The sequence below is a fragment of the Lepidochelys kempii genome, chromosome 8, assembly GCF_965140265.1.
Source record: "Lepidochelys kempii isolate rLepKem1 chromosome 8, rLepKem1.hap2, whole genome shotgun sequence".
Lineage (NCBI taxonomy): Eukaryota > Metazoa > Chordata > Testudines > Cheloniidae > Lepidochelys > Lepidochelys kempii.
In genome coordinates, this window is record NC_133263.1 from 10,811,857 (window position 1) to 10,838,319 (window position 26,463).

Below are 26,463 nucleotides of genomic sequence, written 5' to 3' on the forward strand. Positions count from 1 at the left end.
TAAATGTAAAAAACCCCACGAGTAAAAAGTCAAATGATTTGAATTGTTTTTAAAAGCTTGAATAAAATCATTGATTGCAAAAGCTGAGCTCCATAGCCATGCTTGGGAGTTATTTTGATATGAACAATAGCAGCTACGCTTGGAGGAAAAAAATCAATAGAAATGAGCTACACAAACAGAATCAAATAGAAATGCAGGACTGTTTCTGTGAGGCTGGAGGGAAAGGAGTACTACCAAACTAATAATGAATAGTGATAAGACAACAGCATGACATTTGGAAAGACGGTGAGAGCTTTTTTGTTAATGGAGAGATTTTTGTCTCTGGATGTATTGCTGCATTGGAGATAGTATCATTATAACCTATTCCTCTGCTTGCTACCACGCTGAATGAAATTACACTTTGTAAAGATAATCATGGGGGTTCGTAGGCTGCAATCGGCTACCTCTCTGTTGCCATGGAGGGAACATGTTGCAGAACTACTGCAGTCAGTGGTATGGAAGCACACAGGTCACCCAAGGCTCCTCTGCAGCTCTTTGCATGGTCGAGAGAGAAATTTGATGGTGGCTCTGTCCATGGGATTGTGGATGAGCAGGCAGTTTGGGGAAGAGGCGGGGCTGATGAGTCAGCTACAGGCTCTAGTTACAGATATGTTCCACCTGTATAGAAGTTCTGCACCCTGCCCGTAGATTTAGAGAAGAGGATTCCATGCTAGCTCAGATGAGAGCTGGTGTGAGTATGTGTACATGGTAGGGGTGTGATTCCCATTTCTTGGAGTGCAGACGTAGCGTTAGTTACTTGAGCATAGCCTATAGCATTGGCAGAGCAGTTGCAATTTGTCAAGCCAACCTTCACGCTGGTCCCAGGTTTCAAAAGTGGCTCCCTAAAATAGTTGCTCACTGGGCATTTTTGCATGCAGGATTTATGGTTGAGATTTTCCAAGTCAACTAGGGGATTTAGCTACTAACTTCAGTGTCTTCTGGTTTAAATCCACTTGGCATCTTTGACTATCTGAGCCCACGTACAGGTGTGGCAATAACTTTTAAAATTGGGGGTGGGGTCTTATCAACTTCCATTAAAGCGAACGCAAAGTCGCCCACTGGCTTTAGTAGCCATTGGGTCAAGACCTACTGTGAAATTCTCTTCCTGTTTTCCGCTATGTTTTATGGTCTAATCATAGACAAAGATTAAAAGTGAACTAGCCATGGGAGCAAGGAAACAGCAGCAGTATTAAAAATTAGAGCTCCTGTTGCTTTCTGTAACAGTACATGTTAAGCAAGCAGCACCAGTCTGGATTAAAATTTGATTGGATTTGTGGATATTTTTCCCTTACAGATAATCTGAACGAAGAGTAAAAAGAACAGGAGTACTTGTGGAACCTTAGAGACTAACCAATTTATTTGAGCAGAAGCTTTCATGAGCTACAGCTCACTTCATCGGATGCTCACGAAAGCTTATGCTCAAATAAATTGGTTAGTCTCTCAGGTGCCACAAGTACTCCTTTTCTTTTTGCGAATACAGACTAATGCGGCTGCTACTCTGAAACCTGAACGAAGAGTGTTTATAACCCATAGATAAATAAGTATGGGGTCTGTTCTCCACTCCTGTGGCACACAAAATGGAGAACACAACCCTTGAGAGAAATTCTGAACTTGTAAGATTCCTGGAGGGACTTAATTAAATCACCGTGTGCTTCAGGAGTATTTCACGTGGCAGGTAGAGGGCTAAAAAAGCTAAGCATTGTTTTCTCAACAGGCCAGGGCATGAAAAGTAACTGTAAGTATAGAATTCAATTATCAGTACATCTGGGAACTTTTTAATTACACTATAAAGCAGTTTTAGAAAGAGAACTTAATTAGTTTTGAATATAAAATTTTAAGGGCTAGATTGTTACCTGGATTATGTGTGCAGACAAACGAGTCAAAAGGAATAAGAAAACCCCTCATCTGTCCCTTATACTGCTATGCAGACAACCTAGAAATTAGGTCTCTGGGGAGGCTGAAGTAATATGCATTTGCCTATTCCCTCCTTGAAACAGTTGGGTTGGAAGGGGCAATGAATGGGCATAGTCTTGGTTCTACCCTCCCCTAGTCTCTTCCTCACCCTCGCCCACTCATGTCCAGTGTTTCCATTTCCTTGCCTACTTCTTGTGTCCAGTTCAAGAAAGCAGGATTCTGAGCTTTATCCAGAATTAGTGCCTGATAACAGCACTTTTGTGGAATGAGGAGAAGCTGCTCTTTTTTAGGCATTTTACTCTGTGTATTACATGCTAATTAGTCTGTTTGGCATTAAATCTCCACTCTCCACCAGCAGAATCACCCACTTGTGGGGCAAAAAGAGGCCCTAAAACATATAAATCCACCACTAGTGCACGACAGAGCCTCCTACATGGCCATGCAATTGTCTAGATACCACTCAGCTAATCCAAACTCAAAACTACTTGTCATTCTTAAATCTGGTTTCCATGTAGTGATGAATCCCTGATGAAGAACAAAGCTTGTTCATCACAGACTTTTTGTCTGCATTGTTAGACCATAATTAGAATCATGGAGCAGTAATGATCGCATATGCACAAAGGTCTTGTATTGTGGTGGGAACGAAAGAAACTGGTGATTAAGGTACAATAACAGTTTGCATTCCAATCTTCTATTTTGGATCTGATGTTTTCCCGGTTTGGCTTTTGCACAGGAGTGTGGGGTGCTTTTCGTTTGTTTGTTTGCTTGTGTGTGTGTTTGTTTTTGCCCAACCCTGTTCGTTCATTTTTTAAAACAAAGGGATTTCTTCTTCACTGCCTGGCAGCTTGTTGTAATGCTTTAGGCCTGTGCAAAGTGGGTTGAAAACGCTGCCAGGTTAGGATTCTAGCCTTTGAGACATAGGCTACACCTACACTTGGAGCTAGGGTTGCGATTGCCAGCTCAGGCAGGCGTACTTGTGCCGGTTCTAGCCACAGTAGAATGGGCAGTGGAGAGCCGTGGCATGGCGTAGCCATCCCAAGAACCACACCCATGGGGTATGGGCAAGTTTGTACTCAGGGCAGCTAGCTCATGCTGCTGCTTGCTGCTAGAGCCATGAGAGCTAGTGTGATTATGTCTACTCAAGCTCGGAAACACATTCCTCGCTCCACGCACAGATGTCATCTCATCTGTGCTGCCTCTCAAGCCCGAGTGTAAGTGACTACCCAAGGTGTTCTATCGGGAGAGCTGAGCCCAAGGAAAGTGGAAAATGTGTCTCCTATTAACAAAACTCCTCACAATATTCTTGGAATGATTTTAGCACTGCAACGTCTTGAGGTAGGAAATCGCAAATTGGCATGGAAGCTGCCCTGGTGGAGGAGAAATGCTTTTGAGTGTTCTGGTGACATTCGCATTTGATCTCACTTTCAAAGTACGCTCTGCAAAGACACCATTTTTCTCACAGAGACGGGAGCACGAAAAATGTCCGTTGTGTTGCACTTGCACCAATGGCTGACTTAGCTGAGCAGTGAAAGATTTTCTGAAGGTGAAAGCAGAAAAAGATTCTTCACATGGAAAACTTTCCACATCCAGGATCTGTAAGTCCTTTCTGGCCTTCAAATTGTTGCATCTATGCATTAATTAATATTTGTAGAGAACACTGAAGATTCAGAAGTACCCTATACATTTTGAGCACTATTGTTGTCTTTTTAGTGCCTGTTCTGTGGCTAAATCACTTTCTCCCATATCAATCTGGCACATTTCACAAGTAAAATATTTTTTTAAATGTTGCTTGAGAAAAGTTTCCTCTCAAGCCCTTTAGGATGTCTTAGAAGTGAAGCCAAACTTGTGGAACATGCAAACTGGGTTGAAAAATGTGTTTATATGTCAGAATGTGAAGGTATCATCACGCCTATGCATATCAGGAACACTATTATCCAGTCAAACCTACCCATGTTCAGGTGTGTTAGGGAGGCATGCATAAATGCAAGATGTGATCGTGGAACATCCTATAGCCCATGTCTGCACTAGGAAAACTGTAATTCACAAAAGGTGCAGCTGCACCTTTGGTACCAATGGTGGGAGCTGTGGAGAAGGGAATCATGCATATTTGCCACTGTGTCATCTAGTCCTCATCTGAGGAAGGTTAACTGACATTGTGGTAAAAACTCATGAGTAGAACAGGCCAAAAATTTGATGATGGAACTGTCTTCTTTTGGAAGATGCTGTTATGTTGAAATCAAAACTTTCAGTGGGAACATTTCAATTTCTACAATTTTTTTTTTGTTAGGGGAAAAATATGAGAGAAAAACATTGGAATGGAACGTTTTGCATTTTCGTTTTGATGTGGCTCATTTTGAAATGTATATTTTACAAAAAAGGTCAGTCAGAACAAAATGTTTTGATTTTTATCAAACCAGAAGTTTTCAGTTGACCCAAAATGAGGATTTTTTCCCCCAAAATTTCATTTCATGGGAAATTTTGAAATATTTTTTTATTTTAATTTGGAACGAAGACCAAGTTTGAAACACTGGAATTTCAGTTCTGTGGGAAATTCCAAATTTTTAACCAGCTCAGCTCCTGACACAACTTCCACAGATGTTACCATCAGTGGAGAATTTTGGGTGCCAATTTTCTTAGTGTAGAAGCAGCCTTTTGTCATGGAATGTTTGTTAACTTCACAACTCATTTGGCAGTTTTTCTGTTTATACCCAATGGTGAGACAGTCAGCATTTCATCTGTGGTACTTATTATTATTTGTTATTTGCATCATGGTAGTGCATAAAAGTTCCAATCAGAGATCAGGACCACTTTGGGTAGGCACCATACATGACAAAAAGATGGTTTGATTCCCTTTACAATCCAAGTATGGTCTCAGACAACAGGTGGATACAACTAACAAGTGGGTGAGCACAAAACAACAGTGAGACAAGTATTATTAGTGTAACAAGCAGCAGTCTTGGCAGGCCAGTTGCTTAGCCATTGTTGAGCACTTTGTAGGTGTCAGATGACGGTGAGTTTTAAGGAGGCACAGGCGTAGACAATTTGACGCTATACCTCCCCCAAAATTTAGGGATTGCATGAATAAATAAAAGAAACACTGAATATGGAATAGTAGCTCATTTGGCTCACTTTATTAAAAGTGGGAAAATTTAGTCATGGTACAAAACTATTCATTAAAGCAATATTCAACAACTATGGTTTGATTACTTTTTAACCCTAACCCCCTACTCCGCAAAATAAATAAAATAATGTATGCCTGTGGGAGGAGTTTGAAGGAGAACAATGACACTTTATGGATTTTTTTTTCCCCATGCAAAAGCGTAAGTGCAAAAGATTGTAGTCGATTGGTTGGGGATTGATCTGCTTGGAGAGCTGTTATATTCACCGCTACACCATCAATGCCTTAAAAAATAAACCTAGACCTCCATATTTCAAGCACTGGTTTATTAAAAGTTACAAAACTAATTATTTGAAATATTGTAATAGATTTTGAAGAGGAATACAGGGTGGAAATGTATGAAGGGCACTTTCATACATACACATACTATTATACAGCTTGGGAAAAATGCACAGTATCAGGAAAAAACCCAACAACTTTGGACATGTTTCTTTTATGTCAGGAAATTCTGCTGTTTATTTTCTGAATGTAAGGGTTGAACACTGTAATGAACAGTTCAATGACTACACAGTGCTCGCTGTTTTCTTCCCCTCTGCACTGGGAGGCCAGTGATTTTCCGTTTCATACTCACTACTCTAGCTTGCCATAGTGATCTCACAAAGTCAGTACGGATTTGTTAACACTGAGTTTGAATAAGGGTCTTTTAAAATTTCTCTTATTTTGGGGAATGTTTGTACAGTAGTTTCATAATGTCAAGGCATAAAGGGCAACAATTTTATTTCGCATCATAACCTACCAGCCCTGAACCATCATTTTCAGGTAAGAGATTTGTGTAGGCGGAATACTTTACACAAAGTTTTTTGGCGCCAAGTCCTTTAACAGAGGCAGTTCATTTTAATGTTTCAATCATAGGTCATGGTTTTATTCCTGCTCATTGTAACACCATGAACAATTCATTTTAATTCTCCGTGCCTGGGTTTCCCTGTATCTAAAATGTGGATGACAAAACCATTTTTTTTAATTAACTTTGAAATGGAAAAAAATACTCAGATATTCAGAGTAAAATCCTGGCTCCAATGAAGTCAATCGCAAAACACCCACTGCTCTCTGTGAAGCCAGGATTTCCCCCTCAGTCTTTTAAAGAGCCATTAGTGGGGGTGGAGGAGACTGGACTGGACTGTGTTTTTGTTTGTTTGTTTTGTTTGTGGGGTAATTTTATTGATCAAGTCTGATGATGCCTACAGCTTGATAGGTGCCTCTCTGGAAGTTACTGAATTTCTTACAAATAACCTGTCATGTTTTTGTTTAATACATATATCACAGCAAACGAATCAACTCAATTAGACTTCAAACACTGCCACAAGGTGTAGATCTTGATTAATGCAAGGAGCTTGAGGAGAATAGATTTAATGGCAAGGAACCATTTATTGGAAATTTATTGCCATTCACTTGTAATCGAGCAGGAATACAGGCTCTTTTGTTCAGACCCAAATGTATGGATTCAGTTCTTAATTTAGAGTGTAATTACACTGGTCTGTGACACACAGGTCTAACTTATTCTTTTCCATTGGCCCTTTCCCAGAGGCTTGCTCTCCTTAACGTCTCCTTTGTACGAGACCACAGCAAGAGACCAATTTCTTTGTGTCTCTGAAAGGGGAAGAGAATTGGGCAAATTCTGTTGGTCCCCCTTGGAGCCATGCTAGGGTGGAAACAGAGAGGTAATGGCTTAGGTTCCCGAGCCAGTCTGCCTGTGCAGAACAGATGGAAGCTGCTTGACTGAACAGACCTTCCTGGGAATGAGCTCAGCTGCTGCCCTTGCTGACACTTCAGGAAGAGCTTGCTGCCAGTTGCTGGCAGGAGTCTGAGGGATGGGGATAGGGCGGGAATTTGCCCACGCTTCCTTGAAGCTATAGAGCACTGCATGGCTGGGCAGTTTACGCTCCCCCTGCCTAGCACTCCAGGCAAAATTAGTAACTTTTATTCCAGTAACAGTGCAGCTACACAGGTGCTCAGTCACGAGCATTCACAGGGCTCAGGCCTTTTTAAACTTGCTTCTAAGGCCCGAGGAGCCCTGTCTATGCTAGTGATTGCACCATTACTACCACGGGTGGAATGTGGTTCCTTTCACTAGTGCAGTTACGGCGGGGCGGTGGGGAGGCTAGTTCTGCATTCTGCTGGGTAACTGTGCTGGGCGCAGGGAAAGGACACGCTCATCGTTTTCTTCCCTTCTTGTGCGGGAGAAGCCAGAGTTTATCCTTGCCATAGAACTTTGAACAAGCCCTTATTAGACCTGGATTACCACAGACATTCATCTCAATGAATTTTCCTTAAAGTGGTATACAATGAGGTGCTAATATAATTGCCCCTCTGTTTCCTTGGCAATAAACACATGCTCAAGAGTGGATAAAGTAGGCAGACAAAGGCCAAGTCATTTCTCAGAATGAGGGAATCAAATTATTGCTGAGGAAAACAGAGAGGAAATGGTGTAGCTGCTACTAGAATGCCAGCTTAATGCAATATTGATATTCTTTGTTTTTAATTATTAACACTACTCTTGGTTTACCACTGATACTAGCATTGGCAGTGGGGGGGTCACTTGAAATAATAAGAAACTGATAATGCTAGTTGCTTTCTTGTGGTCCTATATTCTGAGTGGCAAGGAGGTCTACTGGAATTAAAAATGAGTATAATTGGAAATATTGTCCAGGACAGAACAAGAACAGTAGTTCAGCAGACATACCTTTCTTCATTCTCCCCTCTATCTATCCTAGATACTGGAGGGAATTAACACTGTATTACTGAATGTAAACAAAATAACTCAATGAGGTGGAGGGTCTGAAGTTCAAGCTAAAAGTGGATGCAGATGGGAAATCATTTGCAATATTCATAATTATGTTGTTAGTTGTAGTTGTAGATAATTCTAATGAACCCATCCCCATGGCATTTGGGCAGACTATGCCCTTGATTGTGGATGAATGTCAGTAGCATACAATCTATTTTTCATTACTACAAAAATGGGTCCTGGATACTTTAAATTCTTTGTAATAATTAAGACCTTGGTTTCTGGAATGTAATTTGCAATTTCCTGGGATGTAATTTGCTGGAGATAATTTTACACCAGTGCAGTACGGAAATGACTCAAAATCATGGCCAAGTGTGTCATTTTGCAACTCTCAGAGCCTCAGGTGTCGGACTCACTTCAGAACAGAAACATGTAATTAATCACTTTTTTCATATTTGAATATATATATATATATATATATATATATATATATATATATATATATATATATATATATATATATATATTAAAAGAATGATGCAGTTAGGGCCAGATAGTCTAGTACTTGGTGCCCACAATTGCAGGACAGCTTTTTGAAAAAGCTCAGTTGCTATTTAGGACTTAATATAAAGGGGAGATTTTCAAAAGTTAAGCACTTGTGTCAATGATTGCAGGACTGAGGTCTTATTTGGGGGTCTAAATGGGAGCTGAGCTCTTTTGACAATCTTGTCTGGTCTATATGCTATGAGAAGTAATGCTACATTAACTGTAATGCACTGATTCCCCAATTTTATATATTTCCACTTAGTTGATTCTCTTCCATGGTTCCCTCCACCCGCACCCAGACACAACTAGGGCTTGACCTGCACAGTTCTTCCAATATTATAAAAATAAATTATGTGGTACCATCTGTTGTAAAACGGATACTTTTAAGCATCCGTTTTGGGCAAATTCTGTCCTCCATTATATCTATTTAAATCTGAAATTACTCTGTTGAAGGCAAGGTGTAATTGTTGTTGTTGAAGACAGTGGTAACTCCAGGTTTACAATGTTGTACATGAGACAAGATTGGACCTAGTATTTTCAGTTATTAGCTATTTCCTGTTTGCTATTCAGATACTTGGTATGGGCCAGATGGTCCTACCTTTACTTATGTAGAGTAGTACTTTACTCCATAAACAGTGCCATTGGTTTTAATGGTGCTACTCAAGAAGTAACTTAAATGCCCAGGAGTTAGAGTAACAGCATCTAGCCATAGATGCTATGCATACTATGCATGCTATGCATACTATGCATACTATGCATACTATACTATGCTATGCATAGTAGGCATAAAGCATACTTCATCCGGTGGTCTCAAAACACATTACAAAGGTGAGTTATCCCATTTTCACATATGGCAAAAGCAAGGCACAGATGTAGGAAGAACTTATTCAAAGGTTACACAGTGATGCAGTGGAAGCTGGGAACATTTTCTCACTTCTGGATCTCTATACATTATCAGACAACATTGTCGACTTCTCACAATATGACATTGTTATTTGTTGCTAATTTTGGGGGTCATGAATAAATATCTGAGCATGAGTTTCTGAATCTACACTTTCCTCAATCTCTACCCAGCCTAGTAAGAGTTGGTCTGATTCACAGCAGGAGCAAGAAGACCAAAGAGAAGTGGGAATTTGCCAAGGGGAACGGTTGAAGGAAAGGTGATATTTATGTGTTCGCCACTTCCTAGTCAGTTCTGCAAGTTTTGCCCAGTGGAGTTCATGTTTTTGATTGGTTGGTGAGCGGGAGGGTGAAAGGGTGGCAAATGGAAAGGACTGGTTGTGACTGGTGGTATGATGCTGTAGTGCCTCTCACAGGACCAGTATCTCTTCCTCTTCTCTTCCAAGGCTTGTGCAAACTGGAAAAATCATAGGAATCTTCAATGATATTGAGCCTCTTATTACTACACACTCCGAAGTGATGATGACTCTATTAAAATGTAAATAAATGCCTGAGAAAACAGAATGTCAGCGAATATCAAGAACTGAAAACCTAGCATTATTGCCATTCTAAATCCCAAAGAGTAAAGTTTTGGAGATTAATGGTTACCTTACCTAATATGGTAATGAATTCTAGCACCTTGGCTATGTCTTCACTGCCAAAAAAGTTTTTAGAATGAGATCACTAACTCGTTGCAAAATCCTGCAGGAAACACAAGGCACAGCTAGTTTTTACCTCCGTGTAGCTGGCCAAGGTCAACACCATACCCTCACCTTGGGTTGACTTTGAGTAGCCACATAGAAGTAGAAGCTACCTGTGCGTCTCTTGTGGGATTTTACAGTGAGATAGCTAATGCAAGAGAGTTATCTTGCTGTGAAACCCCACCTTTTTGATAGTAAAGACTTAGCCTAAGAATTGAAAATCAGGCTAAATTTAGGAAGGGTCTCTCTTTATTTCTTTCTGGATACAGTTTGGGGCTGGGACTCTGATGAGAGGTCAGAGCCATGACCTGATCTTTAATGATGATAATTAATTAATACTTAGCTATTATATAGCACTTTTCATCCATGGATTTCAAAGTGGCCAAGTAGCATTAAACATGTAAGATTTTCATTTCTGTTCTGTGATCAGACTGAGAATACCTTATCTAGCTCAGCTTATGAGAAGTATAAACCACAATATGTTTAGTAAACAGCTTCTTTTGATTTAAATCCATTTTCTTTCTGTTTTTAAGAGAGAAAATCTCTCAAATCTTATATTAGGAAATTTTCCCGTTGTGTGGGTGTTTCAGGCAGATTGTCCCAAAGGAGAAAAGAAAAGGAGGATAGGTGCTAAAGGGTAAACAGTTTATGGGAGCTAAACCACCCACGCAGTCTTATGTAAAAGGCGTGAACAGAATTATGCAAAAAGCATGGCAGATAACACACTACGAGAGATGCCATGGAGGGAGACCCTAGGGTAGATGTGAAATGCAGGATGATTGGTCGTAGGAGCATCCATGCGCACATATGCACAGAGCAAACATTTTGGATCTAATCTTTTTTTAGTAGACTCTTCTCTCACTCACTCACACACACACACGCTTACTGCACATTCTTCTGTAGCTTGCAAACAATGCAGAGATGCATCTTAAAACACAGATGGGTTGACTGAGCCACAAAACCTCAGTAATGCTGCATTGTATTACTGCCATTGTGTAAGGCACGTGGGATATAAAATGAATTATTTTTACACAAATAGGGTCCATTAACATAGAATTAAAGGATCCTCTAATGGAAAGTGGGTTTGTTCCTTTTAAAATAATAGAATCTCTCAATGGAATGCATTCTTACTAGGAGTAATGCAAATATTTGAAACTAATGTCATGGAGCTGGCAGTGTTGTTCTGCATGATGATGAGCTTCTTTTTGCTTGGGGCATTAATGAACCATTAGGCCTTTTTCACCAGGCGAATTAGCAGAATATTCTTTTGAAAGACATTAGTCTGTATTTAGTAAAGAGAAGCACTTGACAAGACATGAAGAGTAAGACTCCCTCTTTCACTGAATATATATATTTTCTTGCACTTCACATACCAAAGAATTTATCTAATACCTCTCTGAAGTCAATTCTGTTTAAGTGTGACAGCCAGGGACTCTCTATTTTATCTGCCAGAAACAGGTGTTTCAGCATAAACATTCAAATGAGCTTGAGGAAATCAGCAAGAAGCAGGGAAAAACATTTTAATTACTCTCAGAATCAAAAGCATGTGGCTTAGTTGTGAGGTGAGATTGAAAACCAGCTGAAATTATAAGAAAGCGAAATAAATTAACAGACAAGTACCATCCTATACTGAGAAGCTACCTTGCCAAGCTTCGGATTTTAAATATTCCAATTTAAAAACTATTGTCAAGAAATATAATTTCTGTTCTAAATGTGAATATTTCACTACCCACATGGAATCAGAGTGTAGCATTATTTATACTCTGTGTTGTAGAGTTTCAGCACACATTTGTACAGTTTGTGCACTAAACAATGGTAGGTATTAGATTAATACAATGAAACAGATACATTAAAAGCGTGTTCTGAGATTCAGGGTGACAGATAACGTAGTGCACAACAATGCACGGAGGGGATATTTTTGCCTCCGGTCCAATGGCCAAATTTTTGATTATTTTTTCCTGCTTTCACTGTTGGTTCTTAACTCTCCACTCTGTCCTCTGTGATGCTTCCGACAATCCATTAAATCAACAGAACAAGTCTGAATCTAGCTTATTCAGCAATAATTAAAAAGCGGCTTTTCTTCATATCTCGTAATTACTTTCCATAATGATTTTTACTGTGTATTCAGTATTGTGACTCTATAATCAGCTTATTGTATGACTGGGTACATAGTAAGTGCAAATACATCAGACTCAACATTCAGATTTACACATGCCAGGTTATATTTGTATACTTGAGATGCTGTGCGACTATTAAAATTCACTCTCGTTGCCAGGTTTGTAGGGAATGCTGTGAAAGTGCAGTTTCAAAACTGAGTTAAATTTTAATGGGGCCACTAACAGTCCCATAGAGAAGCCTTAAATCCTTATGGGCACGTCACCTGCAAATTATCGTATCATTTAATTCTTGTGGCACAGAAAAGAAAGAGTTAAATGTTAATTAAACTAAAACTATGCTCAAAAATATTAAGGTTCTCAGTTATATTCATAAAATAAAAGATTTTAAAGACTGAAACTTCATAGACTGACTGAAAATTGCAAGTAGAACACATCTAATGTGCTGATGAATATACCAGCAAGGACTTAGCTTTACAGTCGCTGCAAAGCAGGTACAATGGAATACTAGGTTTCTCAGTGCTCTAACATGCTGTGTATGTACTGTATATACTGTAGTGTGTAAGCAGGAAGTGAATACCAAGACAGTACACTTGCAGCTTTGTTGGCTTTGTGGGGTTAAAAAGCACTAATCCAAATAATGTCACGTGATTTAGTACCTACTTTTTCTGCCATTAAATGGAAAGCTGCTTACTGTTTCTCTAAAAGGCCATTGGCAAGGCACTAGACCTAGCTTAAAGGGTCATGACTAGGCAGTTTAGGTCCAGAATTTAGATATTGTTTAAAAAAGAAGAAAAGCTTTGTAAAATATGCTGCTAATAGATATGTGAGTCAAAATGTGATATATATTTTTAAATCAGCACAAATCTTTTTTTTTCCCCCTAAATGGGGAATAAAATGCAGAGAGCTGAAGCCACATGTTAAGATCTGGATCTTGAGCACCATTGTGGGGTGTTTGGATCTGAGTGTTGCTTCAACCCTACCTTTAAATTAAAGATTGACTTGTATGTGGACACTGCAGTACTGTTTTAGTGCATGGGAACTTGACTAATGTTCATTCTCCAAGTGAAGTGCAATGAACAAACAGTAAAAATGTTGAAAAATAAATAAATTCTTTTTTAAATGATTTCAGACCACATGGTATTTGTATCAAAGGTAGGGAAATTAGTGTTTGTCTTTTACTATCCTCAAGAATTTGGGGTACCAAAGGTATGGGACTGGATACTCGAATTACTGGGTGAAACTCTATGGTCTCTGTTATGCAGTTTGTGACACTAGATGACCATAACGGCCTAAACATCTATGACCCTATATGCTAGGTCTCTGAAATGTGCCTTAAATCTCATTTGAAATGCCCCAGGGATGAATCTGATCCATTTTGTCTGAGGGAGTCATTTAGTGAAAATTAGTGCCATGAAATATAAAGACTCTTAGATGCTGCTTTATTTCTCTAACACCGTAAAAATTACTAGGTCCCCTGAAATAATATTCAGCACTTGTAGAGCACACTTTACACACAGGGTTAAATATCATTAGCCTCAATTTACAGGTGGGAAAACTGAGGCACAGAGCTATTAAGTTGACTTGCCCAAGGCCATGCAGTGAGTCAGGAGCAGGACCAGGAATACAATCTGTTTTCTAACTCCCAAGTTGTACCTTATTAAGTGGACAACATTGCCTCTCGATGCAAGATATACTGCAAATAAAAGGTTAAAATATGCAAGACTTGCACATAGGTAGAGTCTGAGGAAGAGAAAATTCACCCAAAGGATTCAAACGCTACTTTGCTGGGGGAATCCCTGTCTGCATTATACTGTATGTGCACTGGTCAAAGTAGATTGAACCAAGATGGGAGCTCTCACCACTCAGATCAAGAAGAAATGGGAGAGGTTTTAACAGAAGAGTGGAAACTATGGTTCTCACCCTGCTCAAGCAGCATAGTTACCCACATTGTCTGCCTTGTATGTGGGAGAATGAGGAAAGGAAGGGGCTGTGGCAGGTACATGATGTAGGTTCTGATAGGTCCTGGTGACTGTGTGTGTGTGTGTATATATAATATATATAAAATTTCCTTTGTGATTGTCAATGAATAGCTTGTAGGGATGACAGATGTTTTTTTCCAGAGAAAATTTTGTGTTTTCAGGGAAACATCACAAATGAAATATTATGATTCTGAAATGCCACCATGATGCTTCGTGGGTGTTTTTAGTGCTCCCATTTTCCTTTAATAGGATATGCTCCTTGGTTGGACTACATCTCCTGTGATGCATTACAGTCTACCCCCTTGGTAAGGGAAGGTAGGGCACCGGGGCAGTTGTACAGCTGTGATGGATCTGAGGAGATGAAGTCCAGTTGGGGAGCTCAGTCCATGGAGAAGCAGGAGGGGATAAAACACAGTTTTGATGGAATATTTCTGACCAGCCCTACTATTCATATCATAGGGAGCAACTTTAAGTTCTTAAGCGATGCTAGGCCCAGTCTTTTCATGGTGCAGTGGAAGCTATTAATAGGTCAACATTTGCCAACCATTCCCGTTGGCTTACCGTGGATACTCTTACAAAGAAACTGATATTCTCAGTTACCACTGTGTGCTAGTTATTTGCAAATTTTGATTTGTTGGTGTAAACCACTGTATTTTTGTTCCTGGGTGGGGGAATTACTTTGGGAAGGCCAGACCTTCCATACTCAGCCCACAAATGGCTCACTGAGGCCTGAAAAAACCCAAACCTTTAACACACAAACTCAGATATGGGTTTGTTTTTTTACTGGGGTATTTGGGTCCCCTGCTGAATTCTAATAAACAGTCCACTCCGCCCAGCATTCCCTGGGATCCTCTGGCTGAAAACCACTGCATAAATATAGACTGCAGTATCAGCTTTGTCCTCTTGCTACTGCATTGTATGAGTTGTCTACTGATTCTTTGTCTCATTTTTCAAAAAGCTTCTCCTCTAGAAAGTATTTCTCCTCTGTATAGCTGCACTGCGACAGTCCACACCACAGCGACTGAGCAGTTTCTATGCTTTCTGTTGCTCCATTTAGAAGGGCTCAAGGACTCTGGATGGGAACAGAGACACAGTTTTAAAATGTCAACTTAATTGTCAACATTTATTGTCAAAATGTATTAGAACAGCTTGTTTGTTATAGCATACTCATCGGGGGTGAAGAAGTGAAGATATGGCTTATCAAAGAAGATGCTGGAGGCATCTGTTACAAAGCCTAAAAACATGCAATGATGCACAACTGGGCAGTGAAATGTTAAAATGAACACTGAACTTTTTTAGAAATATGCCCAGTGAATTATAGACAAACACCTGAAATTCCTAATGTCACTGATTTTGTTGTCACTTTGGATGGGGGGGAGAAAGACCCCCCAAGACCACATGATGTGCTAGTCTGAAAACTAGCAGACAAAAATAAATGCATAATTTTAAATCTGAATTGGCAGGAGTCGTATACTAGGTCTGTCATCTGGAAATTAAAGAAATACACGCAAATTTATTCAAAAATAGTGACAACTCTGCAAACAGATGACAGAAACCTACCGAAGTCACTGCAAGGGGGTTTGTCATTCTTGAGCATCACATGGCTAATTCCCAGCATGTTGATTTGTCTCTAATATAATTTATTCTGAATACATTAAAGCATAATTATACTGTGAGTAATGCTGGTAACCCCTTTACTGAACTGCTTCCCTCGTGTACCCTCCCTCTCACATACCCAATGGTTTCCTTCTTTCCTAAGCATATGGCAAGCCGTAGACAATATAAATATCCAGAAGGAAATCCAATTTGGCCCGCATGTATGAAATAAATCTAGCGTATTTCACCAAAAGGCTGCTTGGTAAATATTTGTAAGTACTCTGAGTATTTGAAATGATGGTTCCTTTGAAAGCTGGCCCTGCAATCTAGGGCATAATTCTACCTTTTTGCTTTCTCTCTCTAACATGTTTGTTTTTCACTTTTGGGATTTTCTGATCATTGTTACAGAATTCTGTCTTTGTTTTACCTGTCTTAGTTGATTTTTCTGGCTGTGGAATATTACAACATTATTACAACAATATTACAGTCTGTGGATGCTGCACTCTGTCAATTTTAATTAACTTTTAGTGGGCAAATACATATATACATTCCCAGTAACAGCATGAACCATGAGAATCTTTGCAGAATACTACTATAATGTAGCCTAAAATCCCTGCTATTTTTTTCTAGAAGAATCTGTACTTTCATTTGGTTCTGATATAAACACGTAGTTATACAGCCAAACGTAAATTCATTTGTGAAATTTGTTTTTCATGGTCATGGTGACTTAGTGGATATAGTGAAGGTTAATAGGACAATTCATTGGATGCAAGATGGCAGATACATAGAAATAATCTTGGAATTATTTGTGGTTATAATAAGTAGCAATAGGCTATGGGGCTTGCCTGGCTCATTAATTATTCTGAAGCAGTTACTAATAAGAATTTAATTGTCCTAAATGATAGCATGTTGAGTGTGTTGCTCATGATAACACATCTTGCTTATGTATTTGTATGCCATATTCTACACTGACAGGTTTCAGAGTAGCAGCCGTGTTAGTCTGTATTCGCAAAAAGCAAAGGAGTACTTGTGGCACCTTAGAGACTAACAAATGTATTTGAGCATAAGCTTTCATGAGCTACAGCTCACTTCATCGGATGCAACTCAGTTCTTGATTCAGGAAAGAAGATTGACTCAGCAAAGCCCTTAGGCATATGCTTAAGTCCCCTTGAAATCAGTGGGACTTAAGCACTCACTTAAGTGCTTTCCTGCACTGGGGCCTGAGAGCTGTGGACCACAAAATTGACGAGTAGTTTCAGAAGGTTTCTTTGTTTTGTAAACAAGGGGCCTCAGTCCTGCAAGTTGCTGAGCACTCCTATGCAGTGCTGAGCACCTGCAACTCCCATGGAAGGCCGTGGAGGGTGCTCAGTTCCACACAGGGCAGCTCATCACATTCAGGATCAAGGATAAGTTTCCTAACCTGCAGTCAGAGATACTACTGGAAAAATAAAAGGAGTACTTGTGGCACCTTAGAGACTAACCAATTTATTTGAGCATGAGCTTTCGTGAGCTACAGCTCACTCACAGCTGACAAGTAAACATTCCCAAGAGGAAGCATCAGCTTTAAAAACTATTTCCTATGATAGCCCTTCACTTGGTTTTCAAATGAAGCTTGTGGTAGGGGAGAAGGGGAAAGGCATTTTATTTACTAAATAGGATGGTTTGGCTACTTTTGTGATATTCTGTTGTTTTTTTTTTGGTTTGTTTTTTTAACTTTAACTGTGACTGCATCCCCTTGAACTGAACAGCTCCTTTCTGAGGAAGCTTGGGTGGTTTTGAACAGATGTAGAGACATGACAGAGTTCATTTAGTACATAATCAACAGATAATAACAGGGTACTCAGCGAAATAGCAGTGAATGGCAAGTGCCATCAGCCTTTTCAAAACAGGAAAATTAGACATTTTTTATCTCCACATGCACAACAGGGTCAGGAGAAGCAGGAAAAGACTAATTTAGAAGCCTTTTATTAGGTTCTAGGGTTTTTAAAAATGTTGCTGTAAGTGTCTAAAAAACTATTCTGATTTCTCATTATGCACTCTATCTGTCTATGGAAGATAATCTACTCTTCTATAGGGATTATATGAGGTTTAATACTTCTCAGCATGTGGGTACTTCCCTAGAGCCCAATTCTGCAGAGCTCTCAACTTCTGTCTTCACCAAGAGTTAGTGCATTCAGTGCCTTGCAGGATTAAACCTCAGGTATCTGTGAGTAATGTATTTTCACTGCTAAATAGTTCTGTCCATTTCACCAACCTCATAGCCTTAAAATGCCTATAATATTAGATGTATAGGGAGCATTTATGGGTGAAAGGCTCAGATTATTGCCATCAACTAGACACCTAATGTATACAGCATAATGAATATAGCTGAACAGGGTTAGTCTGCTTTGCTCTCTTCCTGACTGGCTCTAGTCCTTGCATCCATGATGCATTACTTTTCTGGGGCTCAAGCTAAAAATGTCGCCCCTGGCACCTAAGGTCACCCGATCCAAACTTCAGCGAGTGAGCACACACAACTGAGTCAAAATGGAAAGTGGAAACATTATGAAAAGTCCTCTCTGCTTGATTTCACATTTCTCCTTTGATCACTGGCTCCACACTGTTGTTCTAAGCCTGAGTCCTCCAGTCCCTTGAGAAGCATAGCACTATCTCTTGTGCTTCTGCAGACTACAGCTGTCTCAAACCGCCCCGCAAGCCACTGTGTTCTGTCTGGCCATATGGTACACCAGATATTAGACATTCCCAGACACATGGTAAATATGCAGCTTATACAGTATTGACATGTACGGACAGGATAAACTTGTATCCAGACTAACAGTACCGTTAATATACCCATTATACTGCTTACCACCTTTCTATTTAAGATGGTTCCTTAAGATTGCCTCTGGTTCAGTATTCTGTGTGACAGAGTGAGTATCTCTAAAGCAATTGACTGCAAACCCTGATTAGAGCCTGATGGAAACAAGCCATCCCATGTGTTATAGTGCTCCGTTTAGTAAAGAAACATAGATTATGGGTAGCCAAAAAAGTTACCCAAAAAGAACTTGAACGAGGGCCTCTCCACACTTTATGCTGCAGCTTAAATACAACTAGTTGCTCATCCTGTCGTCTGGACGCACATTTTCATTTTGAAGGTCGTTCTCACAGTCGATCATCATACAGAAACTCACAACAGGTGTGCTTGTAATTGTGCTCTATTTGGAGAATTCCCAGCCCTCAAACGCTATATTAATACCTGTAGGAGGCTATCATTATGGCACCAGGTTGCTGTCCCGCCTGCATGATTGCTGGTTGGCTAGAGGGTTGTTTGTTTGTGGGTTTTGGCTTACACAGCTTGTGTTTAGCTTTCAATGCTTCTTTCCACTTAAAAGGCAAAATAGCTTTGAACATAAAATTCATCCATGCTGTCTCCAAGAATGTGTCATAGTCATTCACCAGAGCACAAACATTGCTATGAGTCTACATGTCTGCTGAGCTTGCCTGCAGGAGCACAGTCGCACAAGTTAGATTACTTGTCTCTCTAGAGACACTTGTGTAGTGTGTGTTCTCGCCTTAGACATCTGAAGAGGAAAAGGTACTTTGAGCTGACACACATTCTAGCTGGTTAGATGACGTGGAAATGCTGATGAAAGTTGCTTAAAATAAACCTACCAAGAGTGATGTTTGAGAACCTTGCAAGAAGTTTATAAATAGAGAATCTCATGAAAGCTCTGCAAAGGTCTCACTCTTTTTTTTTTTTTTTTTTTTTTTTAAAGTGCCAGGCTAAGTAAGTGTCTGCGTGACCTGGGGCAGTTTGGTATTTCATTCCCAACTCCCTTCTATTTTCATATCTTCCTATTTTAATGATTTTTGCAATTCAATGTAGGACCAGACTCTTGTTTAGAAACCTTTTTTTTATTGTGACCTATAAGTTTCTTAATGATTGTAACCTATCTTGTTGTAACAAAGACCAAAGCATAGGACTAAATTCAGAAGAGATCCTCAAATTGATTGTGGGGGATAAGTCTGCTTAAATCTCAGTGGGATCAGGAAACCTCGCATAAAGAACAGCCTGTCTTGAAGTCAGATCTCAGCATTTACTCTGCTTCTTTATTTGACAAAACCCTCCATATGATTCCTGTCAGAGGTGCCGACTCCAGGGGTGCTCTGGGTCACAAGCATGCACTGAAAAAAAAAATAGGGTGCTCAGCACCCACAGGGCCAGATTAATCTTTGGTGGCCTCTGGCACTCGGACTATGGCCTTGCCCCTCGCTCCAGCCCAAGGCCCTGCCCCGGCTCGGTCTCTTCCCCGCCAAGACTCTGTCTGCTACTCCACCCTGAAGTACCACCGCCACTCAGCCTGTTCCTCCTGAGACCCCCTCCCACCACTTGCACAGGGGGAGGGGATGGAGAGGAGCACCCACCAGCAAAAGCAAAAGTCAGTGCCTGTGATTTCTGTTCAATTTCATCTCTCCCCCACCCCCCCATTAACACTGTATTAAGATGCACACCTTCAGCAGCTCCTATTGCACAGTATTCTACCATAACTTTTTAAAGCCTCCATTATACATGATGTTGCAGCCGCTCCTGTGAGAGATCTGGCTGTGGGGAAAAGAGAAAGGGGCCTCTACCCACCTCTGTCACTAACTCCTCATGTGACTCTGGGCAAGTCTCTTAATGTCTCTGGATCAGATTTACAAAGGTATTTAGACACATAAGGATGTACTCTGGATTTACAAAAATGCCTAAGAGCACGTCTACACTAATGTAAGCTCACGTTTAGTAGAACTTGAGTTAGCAGACTCTGGGTGTATAACCTAGGGTTTGAGCATCTACAAACATTTGTAACTGCAGGTTTGAAATTGTTGAATCCTGGGTCCAGACCTGGAGTGCCTGCATCTATACTGCATTATGTGGGCTTGAGTCCAACTACCCATATCCCAGGCTTCCTAGCTCCTCCCCAAATATGGCCACTCTAGCTCTTTATTCATAGTGCAGTGTGGGAAAATTTGACTGTCCACCAAACTTGACTGTCCAGAGAACAAAGAAAGTTGACCCATGGGATTGTGAAATACTTTTTGGCAGACTCTCAGACTGAGTCCATCTGCAGTGAGGCTTGAACTCATGGTCCCGGTTTGACTCATTCTCAGACCCTCCACTCTCCTGGGACCCTGGTTTGGCGTGATGTGTATAGACAGAAGGGGAATTAGGCTTGAGTCCGAGTTCTAACCCTGGGTTTACGTAGCAGTGTAGACATACCCTAAGAGGTTAGACACTTCTGTAAATCCAACATTAGGTGTCTGTGTGACTCTTTAGACATCTAAATACCTCTGTAAATCTTTCCTTAGTCCCTTTGTTTGTTCCCCATTAAAGTGGATATAATAACATCTAATTCACAGATTGATGTGCTTCTTAAATAATGTTTGTACGGCGCTTTGAGATCTTAGGCTAAGAGATGTTATGGTCCTGCAACATGTTATGTCTAATGTTAGATACAATAATTTAGAAAATGCAGGAATACAACACCAAGTGACTCTTAGTTAAACCTGTCTTTGATGAAATGCTATCTTAGTTTTAGGTTGATTGCTTAATTCGGTGAGCAACTGAATTGAATTAATTCATCAAAACTAATTTGAAAAGATCTCTTGAGGCTGTAAGAGCTTGTATCTATTTGTATTTGTTGCTTTGGGTCTATGCATGGTTTTGTTATTGTGTTAACAGCGGCCTTAATTTTGTTTGGTTTTAATTGCATTTGGTCAGTTTCAATGGTAGTCGTTTCTTTTTCTTTTTTCTTCTCCCACCATGTGTAAATCAATTACTGTTTGATTTAGAATAAGGGCTTTCAGTGAAATGATTCTTACCAAGTTAACTAAATTTCACCCCTATCGCCACAAGCACAGCCTAAATCTGGTGGTGAGGTGAAATTACTTCATAGGGATTCATGTTGAGTTTCTGGAGCCATGTTTCCTGGAGTAGTATTTCAACAAACGTGTTTGAACATAAGAACGGCCATCCTGGGCCAGACCAAAGGTCCATGTACCCCAGTATCCTGTCTTCCAAAAGGGGCCAGTGCCAGGTGCCCCATGGGGAATGAACAGAACAGCCAATTATCAAGTGATCTATCCCCTTTCACCTATTCCCAGCTTTTGGAAAACAGAGGCTGATGACACCATCTCTGCACATCCTAGCTAATAGCCATTGATGGACCTATCCTCCATGAACTTATCTAGTTCTTTTTTGAACCCTGTTATAGTCTTGGCCTTCACAACATCCTCTAGCAAGGAGTTCCACAGGTTGACTGTGCTTTGTGTGAAAAAAATAATTCCTTTTGTTTTTAACCTGCTGCTTATTAATTTCATTTGGTGACCCCTTGTTCTTGTGTTATGAGAAGGAGTAAATAACACTTCCTTGTTTACTTTCTCCGCACCAATCATGATTTTATAGACTTCTATCATATTCCCCCTGAGTCGTCTCTTCTCCAAGCTGAAAAGTCCCAATCTTATTAATCTCTTCTCATATAGAAGCTGTTCCATACCCCTAATCATTTTTGTTGCCCTTTTCTGAACCTTTTCCAAGTCCAATATATCTTTTTTGAGATGGGATGACCATATCTGCATGCAGTATTAAAGATGTGGGCATACCATGGATTTACATAGAGGCAATATGATATTTTCTGTCTTATCTATCCCTTTCTTAATGATTCCCAACATTCTGTTCGCTTTTTGAACTGCCACTGCACACTGAGTGAGTGTTTTAAGAGAACTCTCCACAATGACTCCAAGATCTCTTTCTTGAGTGGTAACAGCTAATTTAGACCCCATCATTTTATATGTATAGCTGGGATTATGTTTTCCAGTTATGTTACTTTGCATTTATCAACACTGAATATCATCTGTCATTTTGTTGCCCAGTCACCCAGTTTTGTGAGATCCCTTTGTAACGCTTCGCAGTCTGTTTTGGACTTAACTATCTTGAGTAGTTTTGTATCATCTTCAAATTTTGCCATCTCACTGTTTACCCCTTTTCTCAGATCATTTATGAATATGTTGAAAAGTACTGGTCTCCTTACAGACCCCTGGGGGACACCACTATTTACCTCTCTCCATTCTTAAAACTGATCATTTATTCCTACCCTTTGTTTCCTATCTTTTAACCAGTTACTGATCTATGAGAGGACCTTCCCTCTTATGCCATGACAGCTTACTTTGCTTAAGAGCCTTTGGTGTGAGGGACCTTGTCAAAGGCTTTTTGAAAATCTAAGTACACTATATCCACTGGATCCCCCTTGTCCACATGCTTGATGACCCCTTCAAAGAATTCTAGTAGATTGGTGAGGCATGATTTCCCTTTGCAAAAACCATGTTGACTCTTCCACAACAAATTGTGTTCATCTATGTGTCTGACAATTTTGTTCTTTACTATAGTTTCAACCTGTTTGCCTGGTACTGAAGTTCGGCTTATCGGCCTGTAGTTGCCGGGATCACCTCTGGAGCCCTTTTTAAATATTAGCATCACATTAGCTATCCTCCAGGCATTTAGTACTGAAGCTGATTTAAAAGATAGGTTACAAACCACAGTTAGTAGTCCTTCAATTTCACATTCGAGTTCCTTCAGAACTCTTGAGTGAATATCATCTGGTCCTGGTGACTTATTACTGTTTAGGTTATCAATTTGTTCCAAAACCTCCTCTAAAGACACCTCAATCTGGGACAGTTCCTCAGATTTGTCACTTAAAAAGAATGGCTCAGGTTTGGGAATCTTCCTCACAGCCTCAGCCATGAAGACCAATGCAAAGAATTCATTTAGTTTCTGCGCACTGGCCTTATCGTCCTTGAGTGCTCCTTTAGCATCTCAATTGTCCAGTGGCCCCACTGGTTGTTTAGCAGGCTTCCTGGTTCTGGTGTGCTTAAAATTTTTTTTTGCTATTACATTTTGTGTCTTTGGCTAGCTGTTCCTCAAATTCTTTTTTGGCCTTCCTAATTATATTTTACACTTCATTTGCCAGAGTTTATGCTCCTTTCTATTTTCCTCACTAGGATTTAACTTCCACTTTTTAAAGGATGCCTTTTTGCCTCTCACTGCTTCTTGTACTTTGTTTAACCATGGTGGCACTTTTTCTTCTCTTACTATGTTGTTTAATTTGGGGGTATACATGTTGCATTGAAGGCTCTCTTGGGACTGATTATATCTTAGTACCCAATAATCTGGTTGAAATGGAATTAAGAATCTCCTCTGTACTTTGTGGAGAAATAACCTAAGAAACGTAATTAAAGAACACAAAAGAGATGGGAGTTTTTCTTGTAATTCAACTGAATTACATTGAATTCACTGAATACATTTGTGTCTTAACCCATTTTGGTGTCAGTATATGTAAATAAATCATGTGGGCTGGACATTCCTAAAGCCAGATCTATCTGTTTAATAAAATATTTTCAAACTGCATTTACTTTTTGTATAATTTCTAAATTGATTAATAGCGGAGCCATGGGGGAAATACTTTTTGCTCTCCTGGGGATATGATGTGGACTAGAGGGAAGGAAACAAATTATATGTGGAATTTTGCCAAAGCAAAATATTGTTTGTGTTCACTTAAAATCAAGGGTGAAAATGAAAACTCCCCTCCAGGACAGTAGAGTTGTCCTTTCACTTTAAAAAGAGGGGAGGAGTGCCAAAATGTGGGGGCAAATTTGTGAAAACTAATGATTGTCTGTCTATCATTCATATTGCCCATATCACCATACTACCTGACCTATATGAACAGAGTTTTGCCCTTTCGCCATAAAAAGCAACATTAACTGATGGAGATGGTACTAGTTTATTATGGAAGAAATTCACTAATACTTGTGAAAACGTAAATATGCCCCAACTCAAACCTCACAGCTTCAGCCTCCAGCCAGCAAAAGGTTTTACATGGATAAATCCTGAACTTCAGCCTGAACTGGAGTTCTTTTAGAAACATGTTTTCAGGTCACAACAATAAATGACTTTTGTTTCTCTTTGTTTCATTAGAATGATTACAGGAAGTTATCTATGCAATGCAAGGATTTTGTTGTGGGTGTACTGGATCTCTGCAGGGATACAGAAGAAGTGGAGGCTATTCTAAATGGAGATGTGAACATAAAAGTGTGGCCTGAGCATCACCGCCCAAGCCTGAGCAGAATTAAACTTGCCATTAAATATGAGGTCAAAAAGGTAAGATTTTTCCTTTAGTTGCCTTGTCACTACATTTTACAAGCCAGTTTCTGCTTCCATTGAAATCAATGGTAAAACACCCGTTCCTTTCAGTGAGCCCAGGGTTAACCCTTGTAATTTAGCTTTTCTATGGCTTTATGTGCAGGGTGGTTGCACATTTTAATATGGAAGATGTTACCATTACACTGTTAATTATTATGGATATAGTGGTGCTTTTACAATGTTAAAAGGAAGGTTGGATGGATCAAGGGATTGGTAAAATTGTATAGGGACCTCTCATCTCTAGGGTAGGTTACACAAGTGCGAATGTGGAAAAGTTTGGTCGCAGTCACAAGTCACTGCCATTGCAATATGCGGTGTTGTTGTAACCATGTGAGTGCCAGGATATTGGAGAGACAAGGTGGGCGAAGTAATATCTCTTATTGGACCATCTTATGTTGATGAGAGAGATAAGACCTGAAGAGCTCTGTGTGAGCTTGATAGCTTGTCTTATGGAAGAGTAGCTGGGGGTTCAATACAACCCCCAGATTGCAAACCCACTAACAAATGTCAGGAGCACACCCTCAGTCTAAGGGATACATCTACAGAGCACAAAAAAAAAACCCTCATGGCAGCGAGTTTTATAGTCCAGGTCTAAGCACTCCCGGGTCTCACACTGCAGAGCTAAAAATAGCGGTAGAGACATGGAGGCTTGTGCTGGTGCCTGGACTCCAATACCTTCCCCCCCACCCCACGTTTCAGAGCCCAGGCTCTGGCCTGAGCTCAGACATCTACACTGCAATTTTTAGCCCCTCAGCACAAGCCATAGTTGACCCAAGACTTGCTGCACTGGATCGTTTTTTGCTGAGTAGACATACGCTTAGAGGGAGATACCAGTCTCATAAGATCACCCGGTTGTTTTGCAAACTTTCAGGCATCACTTTCGGTCTTATCCAGACTGAGCTTCAGCCAGAGAGCTCTAATCCATGCCCCAGTATCTGGTGAGAAAACAGAATTCCGAATCCTCAAAAAAAATTTAGTTTTTTTTGGAGGGTGGGGGAGAATTGGCCCACATCAGGACAAAAAGACAAAACCTTGACATTCTTCACAGCAACCACACACCACACAACAAAAACACTAACCCAGGAACCTATCCTTGCAACAAAGCCCGTTGCCAACTGTGTCCACATATCTATTCAGGGGACATCATCATAGGGCCTAATCACATCAGCCACACTATCAGAGGCTCGTTCACCTGCACATCTACCAGTGTGATATATGCCATCATGTGCCAGCAATCCTCCTCTGCCATGTACATTGGCCAAACTGGACAGTCTCTACGTAAAAGAATAAATGGACACAAATCAGACATCAAGAATTATAACATTCAAAAACAAGTTGGAGAACACTTCAATCTCTCTGGTCACTCCATTACAGACCTAAAAGTTGCAATTCTTCAACAAAAAAACTTGAAAAACAGACTCCAATGAGAGACTGCTGAATTGGAATTAATTTGCAAACTGGATACAATTAACTTAGGCTTGAATAAAGACTGGGAGTGGATCTGTCAGTACACAAAGT

At 40.1% G+C, this 26,463-nt stretch overlaps 1 protein-coding gene across 1 annotated transcript in view; it reads left to right on the forward strand.

Annotated features, from left to right (window-relative positions):
* Positions 1–26,463, forward strand: part of TRPC7 (transient receptor potential cation channel subfamily C member 7) — a 119,067-nt gene that overhangs the window by 15,958 nt on the left and 76,646 nt on the right. Inside the window, exon 3 of the mRNA XM_073358081.1 lies at positions 24,721–24,903. Coding sequence (XP_073214182.1) covers positions 24,721–24,903 — 183 coding nt within the window. The remainder of the gene's footprint in view (positions 1–24,720; positions 24,904–26,463) is intronic.